The sequence below is a fragment of the Podarcis muralis genome, chromosome 12 (genome assembly GCF_964188315.1).
Source record: "Podarcis muralis chromosome 12, rPodMur119.hap1.1, whole genome shotgun sequence".
Lineage (NCBI taxonomy): Eukaryota > Metazoa > Chordata > Lepidosauria > Squamata > Lacertidae > Podarcis > Podarcis muralis.
The window spans coordinates 35,284,645-35,302,632 of NC_135666.1; the positions used below are offsets into that span (position 1 = coordinate 35,284,645).

Consider the following 17,988-nt stretch of genomic DNA (forward strand, 5'->3'; position numbering starts at 1 on the left):
GGGTTTAGTATTTAATTCGTTCTGGAGGTCTGTTTTTAACCTGAAACCATTATTAACCTGAAGCACCACTTTAGCTAATGGGGCCTCCTGCTGCCGCCGCGCCGCCAGAGCCCGATTTCTGTTATCATCCTGAAGCAAAGTTCTTAACCTGAGGTAATATTTCTGGGTTAGCGGAGTCTGTAATCTGAAGCGTATGTAATCCAAGGTACCACTGTAATGTTAGTTTTAGTCTTTGTGTCTGTATCTGATAATGAGAAGAAATGTAATGGTTTGTGGTGGGGGCTTTTTTACAAAGATTAACTTCATTTCTTTACTTGCTATACAATGAAATAAGTTAACATTTTATAAAGAGGGAATTTAAGGCATAATAGTTACCCGGTTAGGGGTGGGCAGTGATTGCGGCCCATTGCATCCTGCTCTGACATGCCTATTTAGGTGACCAGCCATTGAGAAACCCCCAGGCTGGCTGCGGGGCACAGTGGGAGTTGCCTCCAGCCACCAATTTGAAATTAGGCCATGCATGTGAAAATGCTCTATGTTCACATCTAAACATACATAAGGGACGCGGGTGGCGCTGTGGGTTAAACCACAGAGTCTAGGACTTGCCGACCAGAAGGTCGGCTGTTCAAATCCCTGCGACAGGGTGAGCTCCCATTGCTCGGTCCCTGCTCCTGCCAACCTAGCAGTTCGAAAGCACATCTAAGTGCAAGTAGATAAATAGGTAACGCTCCAGCGGGAAGGTAAACAACATTTCCGTGCGCTGCTCTGGTTCGCCAGAAGCGGCTTAGTCATGCTGGCCACATGACCCGGAAACTGTACGCCGGCTCCCTCGGCCAATAAAGCGAGATGAGTGCCGCAACACCAGAGTCGGTCACGACTGGACCTAATGGTCGGATGTCCCTTTACCTTTATCTTTAAGCATACATGCTCCTAGCAGTCACTTAGATTTTCACCCTTACGTTGCAGAGAAATGAAAATTGAAGCACATAAAAGGAATGAAGTTATTTATTTTTATTTTTAAGAAAATGCTGTTTCAGTGGCATGTTAATATTAACATAAGTCCTTTTGATGCCTCAGGCAGTCCTTGTTCACACATCTGAGACCACGTGTCTCAGATACTTCACAGATTTGCTCTTGAAGAAAGGCAAGCCTGTTATGCTTGTTGGAAATGCCGGAGTGGGGAAAACAGTATTTATTGAGCAGTGCCTTGCTGGCCTCTCTGAAGATTTCCTGGTGTCCAAAGTCCCCTTCAACTATTACACCACATCAGCAGCACTACAAAGTAAGTTCCCAAGCAGACAATGTTGCATGTGGAAGTCTGGTTACAATGAGGGAGTTGGCTATTTATAAATAATCAAAATTAAAAGAAAGGGTGTATTATAACATGAATCAATAAAAACAGATTACTCAGAACAATCAAATTATGCCCGTTTTGGTCCCTGATTTAGCCCCCAAACAGTGGGGAGACAGAGCAGTGGGCATCTGCTGACTTCCTGTGCATTTGCCACCAGCAAGTGGCTGTTCTGGTTGTCATTATTATTGTTACTATTTATTAATTTTGTATACTGCCTTTACGCTAATATCACAGAGCGGTTCACAACTTGAAAATACAATGTGAGAACACAAAATACATAATGAAACGAAAACAGAAACAAACCAGTAACTCCCCTTCCCACAAACATTTGAAAGGCCATAGAATGTTAATCAGCCCAGAGGCCTGGTACCTAAAGGCACCGTATTTTTCGCTCTATAAGACGCACCAGACCACAAGACGCACCTAGTTTTTGGAGGAGGAAAACAAGAAAAAAAATATTCTGAATCTCAGAAGCCAGAACAGCAAGAGGGATCGCTGCGCAGTGAAAGCAGCAATCCCTCTTGCTGTTCTGGCTTCTGTGATAGCTGCGCAGCCTGCATTCGCTCCATAAGGCGCGCACACATTTCCCCTTACTTTTTAGGAGGGAAAAAGTGAGTCTTATAGAGCAAAAAATACGGTATTTAATTGTTAAATATATGGTTGCCAGGGACACTGGGAGTAGGGAATGGCACTACTACCCCCGATTCCTTTCCAACACTGGACGTTGTACGGCTAAATTATACCCACACTTTCTTTGGACAGGTTAGATTCTTTTGAATATATTCAACTTGTTCACGACTGTTAATGAAGGGTTCCTGAAACTGAAAACATATATGCAGTTGCATGCCTTCCCCCTCCCCCCTCTTAGTGATGAATGCAAAGTTTTTATTTCAGAGACAGAAAGTGAAGATTGCATTTTATTGACACGGGTATGGTGTATTTTACACTCCCACACATTTCATGGATAAATTTAGAGTGCTTCTCAAATATCTTATACCTCATATCACAGCTAAAAAGCATTACAGCAGCAAGCAACACCAACTAGTTAATGCCATTTTTGAGAACTATAATTCAAGCCTTAAGGCATTAAAACACGCCAGAAAGTTCAGTATTACTCTGTTGGTTTGCCTGCTGTTTTAATAAGATTATTGCAGCGCAATATGTATTAAAACATTGTGTACCCAGTCTTAGTATTGGAACAATGATAACTGTTAACAGAGCTTATGAAATGCTCCACACAAAGGTTGCATTTTCCCCCCTAATTTGCTTTTGTGTTTGCATTCAAATATCATTTTCTGCTATATTTTTGGCATTTGTGTAAGAGAGAGAAAAAGGGGAAGGAGAAAGGCATTAAAGTTTAACAGTTTTTAAGAGAAATAGTTAATAAAGTACTTGCTGCGGTTTTCTCAGGAAATAGTTAACAAATAATATTTCACAGTTCTTTCATTAGCGTCTGTATTTCAAAGCTAACAGGCAGGGTTAAATGTTAATATGCAGAAGATTATTTTTTCTTAAAACCTAGTTCATTCCAAGATAGAAACCACCCAATACCTGGTACTCTGGAAGCGCCTGCCTAGGACCCTAAAAAATATGAGTGCAGATCGGACTACAGCAAAGCTTCCCATGTTAGTGCTGGGAAGTTAGTGAATCATGCTTTAAAGTGATTAATAACCAGTTACTGTATAAGTAACTTTAATAATGAATGCTGCTTCACAGCAAGAAAACAACAAAGGCTAGTAATTACATTTGTTACTGTAGAATGCCTTGTTTAGGAGGGCATTTAACCCAGGTTGCCGGTGGGCACGTATGACCCTATAACAAAGGCGGGGATGGGAGGGGAATGGTCATAAAAGTGCATATGCACGATCATGCAGCCTGCTTCCATTCCTTAAACTGTTATCAGTATTGAGCCTGAACTTAGCCAGTGTGGTTTGAAGAATCACTTGTGCCTAACACCATAGGTTAATACCTTTCCCAACAAATGGTCCAGATTTGGTGAGCTCTGTCTTTTCCAGAAACGCCAGCATAACGAGTAGCATAATTTATGGCCACTGCATATTTGTAACTGCATTTGGAGTCCCCTTATGGGCTTACTATGCCATGATACTCTGCACTACAAAGTGAGAAGGATCCTTGTCACATCACCAATAGAGTGGAAAAAGTTAAATGCACTGCTGTAACAAACGCAGCTTCTGCTTTGATTTGGAGCTGAATTTGAGTCCCTGCACTGTATACATACCTTTTATACATTTCTGTCTCTTATTTGCATGTTGTCTAGTTACTAGCCTCTGCAGTATTTCACCCAGTAGTCATGTAGCATAATCCATTTCAGAGATTCTTGAAAAACCATTGGAGAAAAAAGCGGGTCGTAAATTTGGTCCAGTAGGAAACAAGAAACTGATTTACTTTATTGATGATATGAACATGCCGGAAGTGGATGCTTATGGAACAGTTCAGCCTCACACACTGATTCGACAACATATAGATTATGGACATTGGTAAGTGACTCCATTTTGATGTTAAGTCAGACTTGTGTAATTTTTGAACGAAGAAGTAATTCTGCTGATAAAAACTGTTAGTGCAAGTTTGAATCAACTGATAAGATAAATTTTAGATTTTCCATATCTGGATAATTGTTAATTTTCCTCCTGCTTGCTCAGATTTGCCCTTTATATCTTTGTTTACATTTTAATGCAAGCTGAATAGTCAACCTATCTGATACCTGTGTTCTGTGTCATCATCATTGTGGTGTCATCTATAATAATTGATAAATTAATTCTAGATGTTTAAATATTTTTTCTGCCTCAGGTATGATAGACAGGCATTAACCGTAAAAGAAATTCATAATTGTCAGTATGTTGCCTGTATGAATCCAACGGTCGGCAGCTTCACCATCAACCCGCGACTTCAGGTAAGGTTGCAAATTGTTTCATAGAAACCGCAATAAAGTGTATGCTTAGAGATTCTCGTTACTGAAGCCTTGACAGATTATTTAGACAAGATCTTTGTACTGCATTCACAAAATACAGATTGTGGTTTGGAGTAGAGTTGACTTATGAGGCAACACAATGTTTTGCTGAGATCTGTGACAGAGGACATGCTATTCATGTGAACCTGCCACATTTCCTTGGGCTGGAGTATATTTGAAGCGCATATGAGGAACAAATCTGCTTCATCACCACTTAATTGTGACATAAACAAGGCCTAGAAACTGTAGCCAAGCACTACAGGGCAAGTTCTTTGGGATGCTATTAAATGTTGTGTCGCAGACACCAAATGGATTCCCTTTCAGTGCATCCCAAACTACTGTCTGCTCCCAATCTGCATATCAGGCATATTAAATCATAGAAAGAGCATGGGTCCTGGTTGTATCACACCCTATAGCATTTTCGTGATGGCTTTCTCCTATTCACAGAGAGCTTTCCAAGGTAGCTGTAAAAATTAGTTGCATTGTGCCTTTTTTGTTTCAATCAGGTTGGATTCCTATAGTACCAGACTCGTAAACTAGGGAGCTCTAACGGAGGAGTGGTTCCAGGTTGTGCACCTGTGTGCACAAAATTCCCAATCCAGGAAGAAGTGGAGGACTTGAAATTCTGTTTAGGGAAGTCATGGAGAGCCCAATGCGAGCTATTCCTGTTGCGGGATAAGCTATTTCTAGTTCCTTGCATTACTTACAGAGATTTAGGGACTAGAGCAATATTTTGTAGGAAGTGATTGGACAAACAAGCTTTGCAACCAGAGACAAAAAGTCCGTTGTGGTCTTTCAAGGATTCTCATTTAGTGAAGGCTAGGTGGTAAATTATTTGCTCCCATATACCTGGATGCTTGTGTGGAGAAGAACAGCTCTTAAAACTTACTCCTTGACAATAGCTTTTGATCTGAAAAATAAATAGCACAAGGACACTTGTGCCAAAGTAATGGTTACACCCTTTGCTAACCGAAATTCTGCCCTACGTTTATTCACGTCATCAGTTATTCACAAATACGTACATAATTTATCATTGATAAGTACCTAAAGCAAGCATTTTCTTCATGTTTTAGAGGCACTTTGCAGTGTTTGCAATGAACTTCCCATCTACTGATGCTCTAAGCACCATCTATAGCAAGATCCTTGATTTCCACTTTCAGCAGCATGGCTTTAATCCATCAGTATTGAAACATGCAGCTGCCACCATCCAAGCAGCAATATGGCTCCACCAGACAATGGTTCAGAACTTTCTCCCCACAGCTGTTAAATTTCATTATATTTTCAACCTTCGAGACCTCTCCAACATCTTCCAGGTTTGTTGTGTCTCTCTCTGTGTGTGTACAGATGCTGATACTGATAGAGACATAAATATGATGTGTGCTTCTCTCTCAAGTTTGGACTTCCTGGGCCTAATATATGCATATGCACATGCATGTGTATGGTGTTAAATTGTCATTTGCATGCAATAATTCAAGCTAGTTAATAAAGTTACAATTCCAGTTTATAGGGTTTTGGTGTTTTGTTGTCGTTGGGTTTTTTTTAAAAAATAGATTCTATCTGCACATGCAGTCTATTTGCATGAAAACTCTTTTTTACTTCTCAGAATTACAGGTTAGAATTTATCCATTTTGGAGTGTGTATCAAATGCTGAAGTGCACAAGAGAGTCTGTAATTAAGTTTGCCTTGCTGTTGAGGCTCAAACTATACATGACAGTGCCAGGTCTGTGTTTTGTTTGTTAAAATACCTAGAGATAGCCTGATTGTGTATGCAGGGATGTGCACAGGCGAGGAACTCATTCTGAAGAGGGAAAAGGGTGCTCAGGTGAAAGGAACTGAACCCTCCTTGCTTTTATGACTCACCCCACAAAAGCCATCTCTTAAGCTGTGTTCCTTCCCTCATCTCTGCTAGAGTCTGATAGCAGAAGTAAGCTTGGTGATTTGAAAAGTGCATAGGTGGGCGGGGGGCAGTGAGAAGAGGAAAGATATCTTCATCTGCATACCGCCTACCTCTTTTTATGTGATTGGGCATTTTAAGCAAAAATAGGGTTGCCATATTTCTTCCCCCATTTTTTATGTTTTTTGTCCAAAAGTGGATGAGCTTTTTGGGCAAAATCACAAAAAAATGGATGGCAAAAACGGCACTGCCAACACGCATTGCTGTGCATCCAGATTTTCCTTGACATTTTGCTGATTTCCAAAAGCAGTGTTCTGGGTATGTCCGTGAAATTCCGGACATATGGCAACCCTTAACAAATAGAGTTTCCATCATCTCAGACAAAAGTAATGTAGGAATATGCAGCTATCAGGATTGGTGTCTTGCAGTAATTGTCTTTTACCAGTATTATAAACATATTCTTTCTGGGGGGTTTTGTAGGGAATTTTATTTGCTAAACAGGAGTGTCTAAAGCATCCAAATGATCTTGTACGTTTGTGGCTTCATGAATCTTCACGTGTTTATGGAGATAAACTGGTGGAAGCAAAAGATTGCAGTTCATTTCATAAAAAGCTGACAGACACTGCACACAGATTCTTTGAGGTAAAGCTCTGGACTGGTAATGGTTGCCTAATACTGCAGCACTGATGACAAGTTTGCCAATCTGAAAACTATTTAGGGTCAAAGTCAATCTCCCAAGAAAACTAATATGGCCCAAATAATAAGCTGTTTTGCTTTTCTTTCTAATAACAAAGCATAGGAAGAAAATATATATATGTCAGATTGATTAAGAGAATTTAGTATGGGACGTGGGGAAATCACAGAAGTGAGGTGTTTTTTGATAGGGGTTCATTTAAGAACCCAAATCCATCCTGTAATAAGATAACCGACCAAGACTGATAGTGCAAACTGTGCAGCTGCAGCTAAACTTCAGTGGCACTCTCTTTAATTAGAAAAAAATAGAAATGCAATAAATTATTATTATTTTTATAAATAATAGCTTTAGTAACTAAAAAGTAACTTATTTAAAACATGTCTAATTTTGCTTTTTTTTGCCACTAATGTTTCTAGATGTATGGCAACCCATATTTTCAACTTTTTTTATATCTTGCCCTTAAAACAATGACACAAAACAGCATATTCTTAGTAGCAGTTCTGAGTGGGGGAAAATACAGTGGTGCCTCGCAAGACGAAAAGAATCCGTTCCGTGATTCTCTTCGTCTAGCGGTTTTTTCGTCTTGCGAAGCAACCCCATTGACAGCTTAGCGGATTAGTGCTACAGCTGTCTAGCGGCTTTTCGTGATCAGCTGTTAAGCGGGTTATCAGCGGAACAGCTGATAGGCGGCTTAGCAGCTTAGGAAAAGGGGGGGGAAAGTGAAAAAAACCTGCGGGGCCGCGCAAGATTTTTTCGTCTTGTGAAGCAACCCCATAGGGAAATTCGTTTTGCGAAGCGCCTCCGCGACGGAAAACCCTTTCGTCTAGCGGGTTTTCTGTCTTGCGAGGCGTTCGTCTTGCGGGGCACCACTGTAACTTAATTGCATGTAGCCTGCACTTAACTCTCCAGATGAGTTTGCTAGTACATGGTGATAGAAACAAATGATGAACACTAGCAAGCTGAGGAAGATTTAGTAAAAGAAACTTGATGAGCACTTAGCAAAGAAGACTTAGAATGGAAAATAAAGTGGTACTATTACTTCTCTTGATCTGGAGACAATACTTTGGTTGATGCAGCTTAAAATTGTGTTACCTGTTTGCTGCTGCATCCCACTGTTGATTCATGTTAAGCTTGTGGTCTACTAAGGTCCCCAGATCCTTTTCACATGTACTTTTGTCACGCCAGACGTCCCCCATCCTATATATGTGCATCTGATTCTTCCTGCCTAAGTGCAGAACCTTACATTTGTTTCTGTTGAAATTCATTTTGTTAGTTTTGGCCCAGTTCTCCAATCTTGTTTAGGTTATCTTGAATCCTGATTCTATGTTATTGGGCATTGAATCCATTTATTATACTCAGAGATGACTGAATATATCTCATGACTTTTGTTCAACCCCTTGGCCATTGGCTTTTCAGGCTCTGCAGGGTTCCATCTTGTTTCCGATACTTCTTAACAGCTACATGAAACTACTGGGATAGGTTGTCCAGGATTTTGGTGCTGGATGCTATCAATACACTGACACATTTTGTTTATTTATTTATAATGCTGAGTAACAACCTCTGATCTTGGCAGTATGTAGGGCATTCTCTGCACATTTAAGGTAGGGTGAATAGCAATGCATTTCCAAGTTATGTGTATCCCTGTGTTTCAGTCTCTCCTTTTGATGTTATGTTGCCAACTTAATAGGATCTGGACGATCACATTCTTCTCCAGCAACCACTTATTTACTGTCATTTTGCAAATGGTGTAGCAGAGCCTAACTATATGCCTGTCAAGGATTGGGAAGGGCTAAGAAATATCCTTGTGGAGGCTCTAGAGAACTACAATGAACTGAATGCATCTATGAACTTAGTCTTATTTGAGGATGCTATACAACACGTGTAAGTAAATGTCTTGTCTATGGCCTGAATTCAGCAAAGTTCGTTTATTTTTATTACTGCTACATATTATTAAAAAACATTGTACATGGTTTACACAAAAACATTAACACTACAAACTATAATTTTAAATAAATTTGCTAGAAAGTAGGTTAAAACAGAACAAAATTTTCACATACAACTTGTAAATTCTAGCTTGGAGTTATCCATTTTTGTATGTAGAATATCAAGGAGAAAGCCACAAAATGCTGCTACTGCACCACTTTCATGTAGGACAGTTGGTGTAGTATGCGGTTAATAGAATTGTTTTCTGCAGTGGTGCCGTAGCTTCAAAATTCCCTCTCCATAAAGGTACAGCTGGTTCCACAATTACAATCTCCTTGGCAGCAGGTTCTCTCTCTCTCTGTGTACAATAGTACCTCTGGTTAAGAACTTAATTCATTCCGGAGGTCCGTTCTTAACCTGAGGTACCACTTTAGCTAATGGGGCCTCCTGCTGCTGCCACGCCGCTGCAGCGTGATTTCTGTTCTCATCCTGAGGTAAAGTTCTTAACCCGAGGTACTATTTCTGGGTTAGTGGAGTCTGTAACCTGAAGCGTATGTAACCTGAAGTATTTGTAACCTGAGGTACCACTCTGTGTGTGTCTGTGTGTGTGTGTGTGTGTGTGGCATTCTAAGGGTTATATCGCCTCAACCTGCTTTTAGTTTTATAGTCTTTTGTTGCTTCTGAGTCTATAAATTGTTTGAATGTATGTTTTGAGGTGTGTCAATGTATTTTAAATTAATTTCTACATTTATTATACACTCCCCCCTTAAACGTCCCCTTTGGGACGCGGGTGGCGCTGTGGGTAAAAGCCTCAGTGCCTAGGGCTTGCTGATCGAAAGGTCGGCGGTTCGAATCCCCGCAGCGGGGTGCGCTCCCGTCGTTCGGTCCCAGCGCCTGACAACCTAGCAGTTCGAAAGCACCCCCGGGTGCAAGTAGATAAATAGGTACCGCTTTCTAGCGGGAAGGTAAACGGCATTTCCGTGTGCGGCTCTGGCTCGCCAGAGCAGCGATGTCACGCTGGCCACGTGACCCGGAAGTGTCTCCGGACAGCGCTGGCCCCTGGCCTCTTGAGTGAGATGGGCGCACAACCCCAGAGTCTGGCAAGACTGGCCCGTACGGGCAGGGGTACCTTTACCTTTACCTTACCCCCCTTAAAATGCATCAGATGAAGGGTGCTTTCAAAATATTTTAAAAATTAAAGATAAAATAACTCTTCTGTGGCCATTAGTCATGTTGCTCCTTTTCCATCATCAGATGTCGCATTAGCCGAATCTTGCAGTCCTCTCGTGGCTATGCGCTTTTGATTGGAGTGGGTGGCAGTGGAAAACAAAGCTTATCAAGACTGGCCGCCTATATTGGATCTCTTGAAGTGTTTCAGATTACACTGAAGAAAGACTACACAATTCAAGACCTCAGGGTAAAAACAACAATTATTACATAATTGCCCTTGGAATTGCTAGGCTTGAAAGCAGGCTATTTAGAATCTGAGGGGTTGAAGTGAAGCATTCTTAATGTGTGGCTTGTGGTGCTAGTGAGAAGGTATCATCCAGGGGCTGGGAAAAGTTACTACTTAGTTTGTTCCCACCACAAATTATTGTAAGCGGTGGGAAGGCAGGGATCTTTATTTGGGCAAGACCTGCTGGGAAGAGTTGCTATGATATCTTGGCCTGAGCTGTTTTGTTTCTTTAAATAAAGAGTTAACTTCATTGGCACTTTGTGGGTTATTGCTGACCGACTCCCACTTTGACAGGGATACAAATTCCATGAGAGAGACCCATGCGATGAACCCCACCTATGTGGCTGGGGAACTTGCTGAACTGCATGGGATCTGATTATGTTAATAAGGTCTGACTGACAACCTGGAGAATATTTAGTAGGCACCGTTGCAAAGATGTCTTGTGACCCTCAGCAGTTGCTCAAATAACCTGAATTGTGTACCTCTGCATTTTTCCCCCTTTGTGAATTCATTTTGATATTTCTCCTGAAAATAGAATTGAGTATGCAGTGAAATACTTCCAACCCATGAAACAGGCATTATTAATACGATTGAAGTGTTCTTGATGCTGATTTGTTTGGCAGAACATTAATAACAATTTCCTGAATACTAGGGGAAAGATTTTCTTTCATTGATTACTGCTTGTTTCCTTTTTTCCTTGCAAACTTATCAAACCACAGTTCTCTTCACCTGGTATCTTAAAACACATCTGGGTTTGTTTGTTTGTTTGTTTGTTTGTTTGTTTGTTTTAAAAATCCTCTGGAAAAGGATATGCCACGAAAATGAAGCAAAGATGCTAAACAGCAGCGAATAGCTCTCAAGTGGCATGTATTTTCACATTGGTTACCGTGCCACCCAGTTTTCTTTCAACGTTTTATTGTAACATGAATGATTGCCTACTTTCCTTACAGGTAGATCTTGCCAATCTGTATATAAAGACGGGAGCCAAGAACATTCCCACTGTGTTTTTGCTGACAGATGCTCAAGTTCCAGATGAACGCTTTCTTGTGCTGATTAATGACTTGTTGGCATCAGGTGATTAGACCTACACATTTCTTGAAAGATCCTCCCAATGACAAATTATCTGCCGTTTCAATGAACTTTAAAAAGGAGATTATTTGTCTTTGAGATGCTTTCTGGTATGGCTAGGATGTCCTTTGGGAAAAAGTGTATTAACCCAGCTAAGTTGGGTATTGTGCCTACTTTGCTTAAAAACAATGTTGCTCTTCAGAAGCTAATATCAAGGTCATGGAATGTATAGGTGCAAGTTCCATTTGTAGGTGTTTCTTTTATATTGATTCACTTACACTGATTGAATGGATTGACTCCATCATGCCAGAAAGTGGGACAGGGTAGTTTTTACATGTGCTTTGATCAATAGTGGTAAAATCGTAGTGATTTCAATGAGAGCATTTTAGTTAGGTTAAGCATTTTCTGTGAACCACCCTGAGACCTTCAGGTATAAGGTGGTATATTATTATTATTATTATTATTATTATTATTATTATTATTATTATTAAATAATACCATCAACATATTCTTCCGGTTAAGAGAGGCAATTTTTATAGTAATATTAGAGACATTACAGAAACCATATTTGGGAGGCATGATGATGTCCTAACCCAGGCATCCCAAACCTTCGGCCCTCCAGATGTTTTGGACTACAATTCCCATCATCCCTGACCACTGGTCCTGTTAGCTAGGGATCATGGGAATTGTAGGCCAAAACATCTGGAGGGCCGCAGGTTGGGGATGCCTGTCCTAGCCTGTAGTTTTGCAAGGCACATTTTCCAAAACAAAATGGTCTAGAATGGAACTGTTTATGTTTGTAGCAAGGGAATTGTTATTAAATATACAAGATTTGTGACTGCATTTTTTGAACTGCCTTATCTTAAAGATCAGTGGGACGCGGGTGGCGCTGTGGGTAAAACCTCAGTGCCTAGGACTTGCTGATCGTATGGTCGGCGGTTCGAATCCCCGCGGCGGGGTGAGCTCCCGTCGTTAGGTCCCAGCTCCTGCCCACCTAGCAGTTCGAAAGCGCTCTTAAGTGCAAGTAGATAAATAGGTACCGCTTTATAGCGGGAAGGTAAACGGCGTTTCTGTGTGCTGCGCTGGTGCTGGCTCGCCAGCTGTAGCTTCGTCACGCTGGCCACGTGACCTGGAAGTGTCTTCGGACGGCGCCAGCTCACGGCCTCTAGAGCGAGATGATCACGCAACCCTAGAGTCGGACACGACTGGCCTGTACGGGCAGGGGTACCTTTACCTTTATCTTAAAGATCACAAGGTGGACAAACTAGTAGAAAACTCAATACAGATATAACAGTAGTTTAAAGCAAAACTGGGTTAACCCATATCTAATGCCATTTCTCAGACACTTGTTACCAGAGTCAGCCAAATTTAAAAAGTGTTTCTAGGTTTAGAGCCAAAAGAGCAAAACATATTGAAACTTGTAATTTGGTTGTGTTCATTTTGTAATTGTGGGTACTTCTTCACCCCCGTTTTTTATTTCATTGTAGGAGAAGTTCCAGATCTATTCAGTGATGAAGATATGGATGATATAATTGCGGGAATTAGGAGTGAGATACGGGGACTTGGTGTTATTGACAGTAGAGAAAACTGCTGGAGATTCTTTTTAGATAGAGTACGACTGCAGCTAAAAGTAAGAAACAATGGATCTGGGGTTATAAATAAGAATACTGAACTTATTTTTAACTAGTGATGAACAGCTAAATACTAGGTATATGAACGCCATAGATATTACAACACCGTACAAAGCCATCTTCCTTTCCTCTATGTTTAGTGTCTAGCAAATTCAGAACCTGTGTTTTCAAGATTTAAGTTTTCTGTGTCACATTTTGCCTGTGCCCATCTAGGGATAAATATTCCCAATGTCTTTGATATCTTCCATAAGCTATGATTTCTAGGTATACGTTGCCATATTGTTTTCTAGTTTGTCCACCACTTCCTTGAGCTCTGGTGGCCAGAAATTATTGATGTGTGCACAGTACTCTATGATAGTAAAGACAGCATTCTCCACCTGCTATATATTATAGAACTGTTTCCTGCCTGCATTTTTAAGAGCCCTTGGGGTGAGGATAATGTCGGCAGTATGGAGCAAAATAAAGACACTAACATGACAGTAAAACTTTTTTTCCAATTGAAATTGGTCTATGCCTTACTTTGGACAACTGTTCAATATCACACATTGCTTCAAGAAGACTGGTTTTTATGTTTTATATGGAGGAAATTTTGGCTCTCAAAAGGTTTGGCTCTAGCTACTGCTTTTTGGAGGAGGGGTGTACATAGTAACATATATCTCTTCTAAACTCCTTCCTTCCATTGTCTTCGATCCTCTAATTTCACTCATGACTTCATTATTTTTAACAGCTTTTTAGAAACTGCTTTCAGAATGTGCATTGCCTTGCTACTGCTTTGCAGGTGTCCCACTGTGCAAAATTAGTACTTCCAGAGTCAGCTATAGGAAGTATCTATTCAGACTTTAAAGTAGAGACTGTGTGTTGCAGAAGATATTAGTTAAAACATCTGGAAGACAACATGTACTGATGGAAGGGGAGAACGTCTGTTGTGACTTAGGACTTCAGTTACTGGGTGCTAAATTCTATTTAAATCTGTTGGACTTTCTTCAAAGTGTCTAGGATGTGAGGCACAGCAAAGCATAATTTTACCGGATTATTTGGAAATATATGGGCATTTATCTAGTTCTTATTATAAAAATTTATTAGAAAAAAGTGGTTCCTATTAGGAAAATCTCAAGGATGGCAGTGATATATTGCATCAAAACCAAAAACTCACCCAAATAGGAATATATTTGTTTATTTAAATATCTCGGATCACACTGACCCTGCACAGGATCAGAAACCCAAGAAGTGGTGTTATGTCAAATTGATTGCTCTGTTGACTGAATATGATTGTTAGGATTTTGCTTTGTTGATTAATACATATGAAGTTCATTAACTGATACTGGACCTAGGTGGGGAGGTAACCCACAAGTGGGAAGATTTTTGGTGAAGCATCAAGCACAGTGCAAGTGAATAAAACATTGTTTTTTTGGGTGTAAAGTCCTAATTTGCCTAAATTCATTAGCTGCTAGGTAGATTGCATTTTCATTTGTGAGCCTGATTGCAGTGGCTCACTGCCACCACAGTTGACTGAGTTCCTCTCTCTTTGATCGCCATGTAATATACTTCATTCTTTCTTTCTTTCCCTCCTCATCTGCACAGATCATTCTGTGTTTCTCTCCTGTCGGTTCCACACTGAGAGTTAGAGCTCGGAAGTTCCCAGCCATAGTTAACTGCACAGCTATTGACTGGTTTCATGAGTGGCCGCAGGAGGCCCTGCAGTCCGTCAGCAGGAGGTTCATTGAGGAGGCGCCTGGGATTAAGGTACAGAGTTTCAAACTTGCCAGTCATATGCAAAAGCAGCAGCACAGCTCTCAGGAAGATCAATCATGGACAAGCTGGGGGGGGCATCCTTTTTGTTTCTTCTCATATTTGTCTTCATTTAAGGTTGCAGAGTTCATGGCAGTTACCTAATACTGTGCAGCCAGTTTCTTCAGTGCAATTTTGACAGTTTGAAATAGGGAGAATTTGTTTTTTTAAGGCAAAATGTACAACGATCCCAACATCTGTACATGAACTATTAGCGATCTCACTGAAATGGAACTCTACCAATTCAGGGGCTTTGCTTAAGTTTTTTTTGGGGGGGCGTGTTTGGGGGTTTGGGGTTTTTTGTGTGCAATTAAACAAATGCACTTGAATACCTGAAAATAGAAGGAATTGAACATTGCAACCCTGCAGTGATTTAATTCTGACATTTTTCTTCATTTTCTAAGGTTCTCCAAAGGTAGAAAGCTGTGCATAAAAATATGAGAACTCAGGTCTCTCTTTAAAAGGGCATCTAAGTTGACAACATTTTGTCTTCTCTTTTCTTGCAGATTTTTGCAAGATGTAAGTACAGAATAAATAACACTGGGATTATTAACTACAATCTAAAAAAATCAAAGTCAGAACTGAATACTGTATGTTGTAATGAAAGCTTATCAATTATTCAGCTTCATTTTCCTCTTTAGTTCCCCACACACACGCCAGCTTTCTCTTGAGGGTGATAAAGAGCCAGATGGAGAAATGCTCATAAAACATTGTCCTCCAGCTCTACAAGGTGTTTTTGTTATGTTCATCATTTGACTTCCCCCTGGATCAACTTTGACCAGGAATGGGAAGTTCAAGAAAGGTTAAGATTTGCATCAAGGTGATTAACCATTGAGGAAAGCCAAATATTAATGACCTGATATCAATACTGGTGCTGATGACAGAGACTGATGTAAAAGAAGATTCAGTTCCTGCTACAGAAGGCATTTCTACTGTATAGTTAAAAAACTTGAAAAAACAGCACTCTAGAAATGAAACAGAATTTTCTTCCATAAACATTTTTAAGGAAGGAAAGCAAAAGAAAACTAGACCTTTGTTTTGGCTATTATTCCAGTATTTTAGTTTGATATAGCAGTGAGCGTTCAGTAGCATTGGTATCTGTTTGCTGTGATGCTAACAAGTTATGTAAGGAATTTGTAACGATGGGAAGTATAGAATTTCAAGAGGGCTGCATGCATCAGTTCTCAGTAGTTCATTGCTTTCCTGTCCTAGAAAAGAAAATTTTGTGGCAGAAAGACACTGTTGCAATGCTACAAAGGCAGCCATTAAAGGTCTGGTCTTAACAGCAATTAAAAATCCATGCTATGCTTCTGGAAATGCGTAAACTGATCGGTGCTCGGTAAATGTATTTACTTAACTTCAGCAAGAAGCCCATTTCAGCGGTCAGGGTAATGCCCCTTCTTGTGAGAAATGATACTTTAAAAAAACAAACAAACCAACAACTTCCATTTCATCTAAATGCAATAATACCAAATGATTGGAAAACAGTCAAAAAGAGGGCTAGGGTATGAAATTTAGTTTTAATTCCTTTACCTCTTCTGCTGCCAGTATTGAGCTGTGAAACAGCTTTTCTGATATTACGAAGAGTGACCAATGACATCTACTGGCCATGGAGAGACTTGTCTTTATTTTCTGTTCAGGGCAGTGTAGAATATTAGTGCAGTTTTTCAGAAATTTAGAGCTGTCATTTCTTGTGATGCATTCAGTTTCTGAGTACATTTAGTTTCTGGGATTCCCAAAGCTTTACTTTTATTCTATGTGGGGGTTTTTCCCCCAGTATGTGAAACTCTGGATGCTTATCAACATATATATGTTTACATATTCCTTTAAAAAAGAAAATATGCCAGACTTACCTCTCCCTCTTAGCAATGCTTCAAAATAAAACAAATTTTAGGAAAGAAACTGAATATGTTAAGAGCTACCCACAATGAATACTGGTCAAGGTCGTCGCTGAAGATTGCCTTGATAAACCTAGCAGAAGTTAGTTACTGCAATTATTAATGCTAGAAATCAAAGGTAAATACTGTACATAGTAAACCCTGCACATGTAATGGTGTACACTAGCAAACTTATAATATTGGATGAGGGCTAGTGCAACTGTAGCAGTTAAGAGGAAAGTCATGACACTTCCTACAGATGTTATTCTGCACATGCCATTTTACATCCACTGAAGTTAATGATCCAGCGACATACATATTGGTGATGCAGCCTAGTTGGGTTCCTAACTCAAGAGAGATGTTCAGGTACCCTTACTGAACAAAACACTATTGCGTCGATGTATTGGATAAATTTGTTGCTAGAATCTATTGCCTTTCTGAGTGTAAGAATGAGAATAAAATTATGAACCACTCCTCACTGATTAAAGGGGGAAATACATACTTTAAAAACAGTGGATATTATACCAATACTTTAGCCCACGTGGATTTTAATTAGGAACTGCTCTTAAATTATTAAGCTTTATGATACAATAGGCTATGGACATCTAGATGGAAATTAAAATTAATCTATGTTCCATCATTTTTAATAACCTTCCCATCAGAGTTTAAATCCCTCACTAAGTCCCCCCCCCCCACAAAATTCACACTCTTCCTATATTTTGCAGACCCATCTCCATACCTTATTGCAAATCCTGCCCCCTCTGCAAGCACAAATTGGCAGCCAGCATCGTTTTTATATCATATTGTCACGACATAATTCTATTTGTTTCAGTGCTTGTGCTGACAGAACAAATTACCTGTTTTGTGGTTCAGGGCAAGGGATGTGCTAGTGGCTTGAGTGACTAGGTGGAACTAGACGGATGTTTTGAGTACAGTCACTTTTGTGAGAAACTGCCTGCATGGCATGAACTGAATGAGAGAGGTCCTGGAAGAATATGGCAGCAGCAACAACAAAAATGTTAATTGGGGCCTACAAAGATAATTCCTGTAGAAGGAATTGAGATGTACAGCAGAACCCCAAGATACGGTTTTGCTAAAGGGAAGCCATGTTTTTCCAATTCTTAAATTGTTCTTGTCTTAAGTATTTTAGGGGAGGGGGAGAGAGAAAGAGAGAGAGAGAGAAAGAGAGAGAGAAAGAGAGAAGCTGCCTCTTCAGAGCTTGCACAAAACTGATTTTGCAGTTCTAAGGGTTTTGTGAAATGTAGCAGCTCTTCAATTAACCTGCAGGCAGTGTTGCATCCTGTTTTAATAATGTACCTATTATATATAGGAAAT

At 40.1% G+C, this 17,988-nt stretch overlaps 1 protein-coding gene across 2 annotated transcripts in view; it reads left to right on the top strand.

Moving 5' to 3' along the window:
* Positions 1-17,988, top strand: part of DNAH11 (dynein axonemal heavy chain 11) — a 157,638-nt gene that overhangs the window by 77,489 nt on the left and 62,161 nt on the right. For both annotated transcript variants that reach the window (XM_077937002.1, XM_077937001.1), the window contains 10 exons: positions 1,078-1,282; positions 3,687-3,852; positions 4,163-4,265; positions 5,396-5,635; positions 6,697-6,858; positions 8,598-8,791; positions 10,088-10,250; positions 11,240-11,363; positions 12,845-12,987; positions 14,570-14,731. In XM_077937002.1, coding sequence (XP_077793128.1) covers positions 1,078-1,282; positions 3,687-3,852; positions 4,163-4,265; positions 5,396-5,635; positions 6,697-6,858; positions 8,598-8,791; positions 10,088-10,250; positions 11,240-11,363; positions 12,845-12,987; positions 14,570-14,731 — 1,662 coding nt within the window. The remainder of the gene's footprint in view (positions 1-1,077; positions 1,283-3,686; positions 3,853-4,162; positions 4,266-5,395; positions 5,636-6,696; positions 6,859-8,597; positions 8,792-10,087; positions 10,251-11,239; positions 11,364-12,844; positions 12,988-14,569; positions 14,732-17,988) is intronic.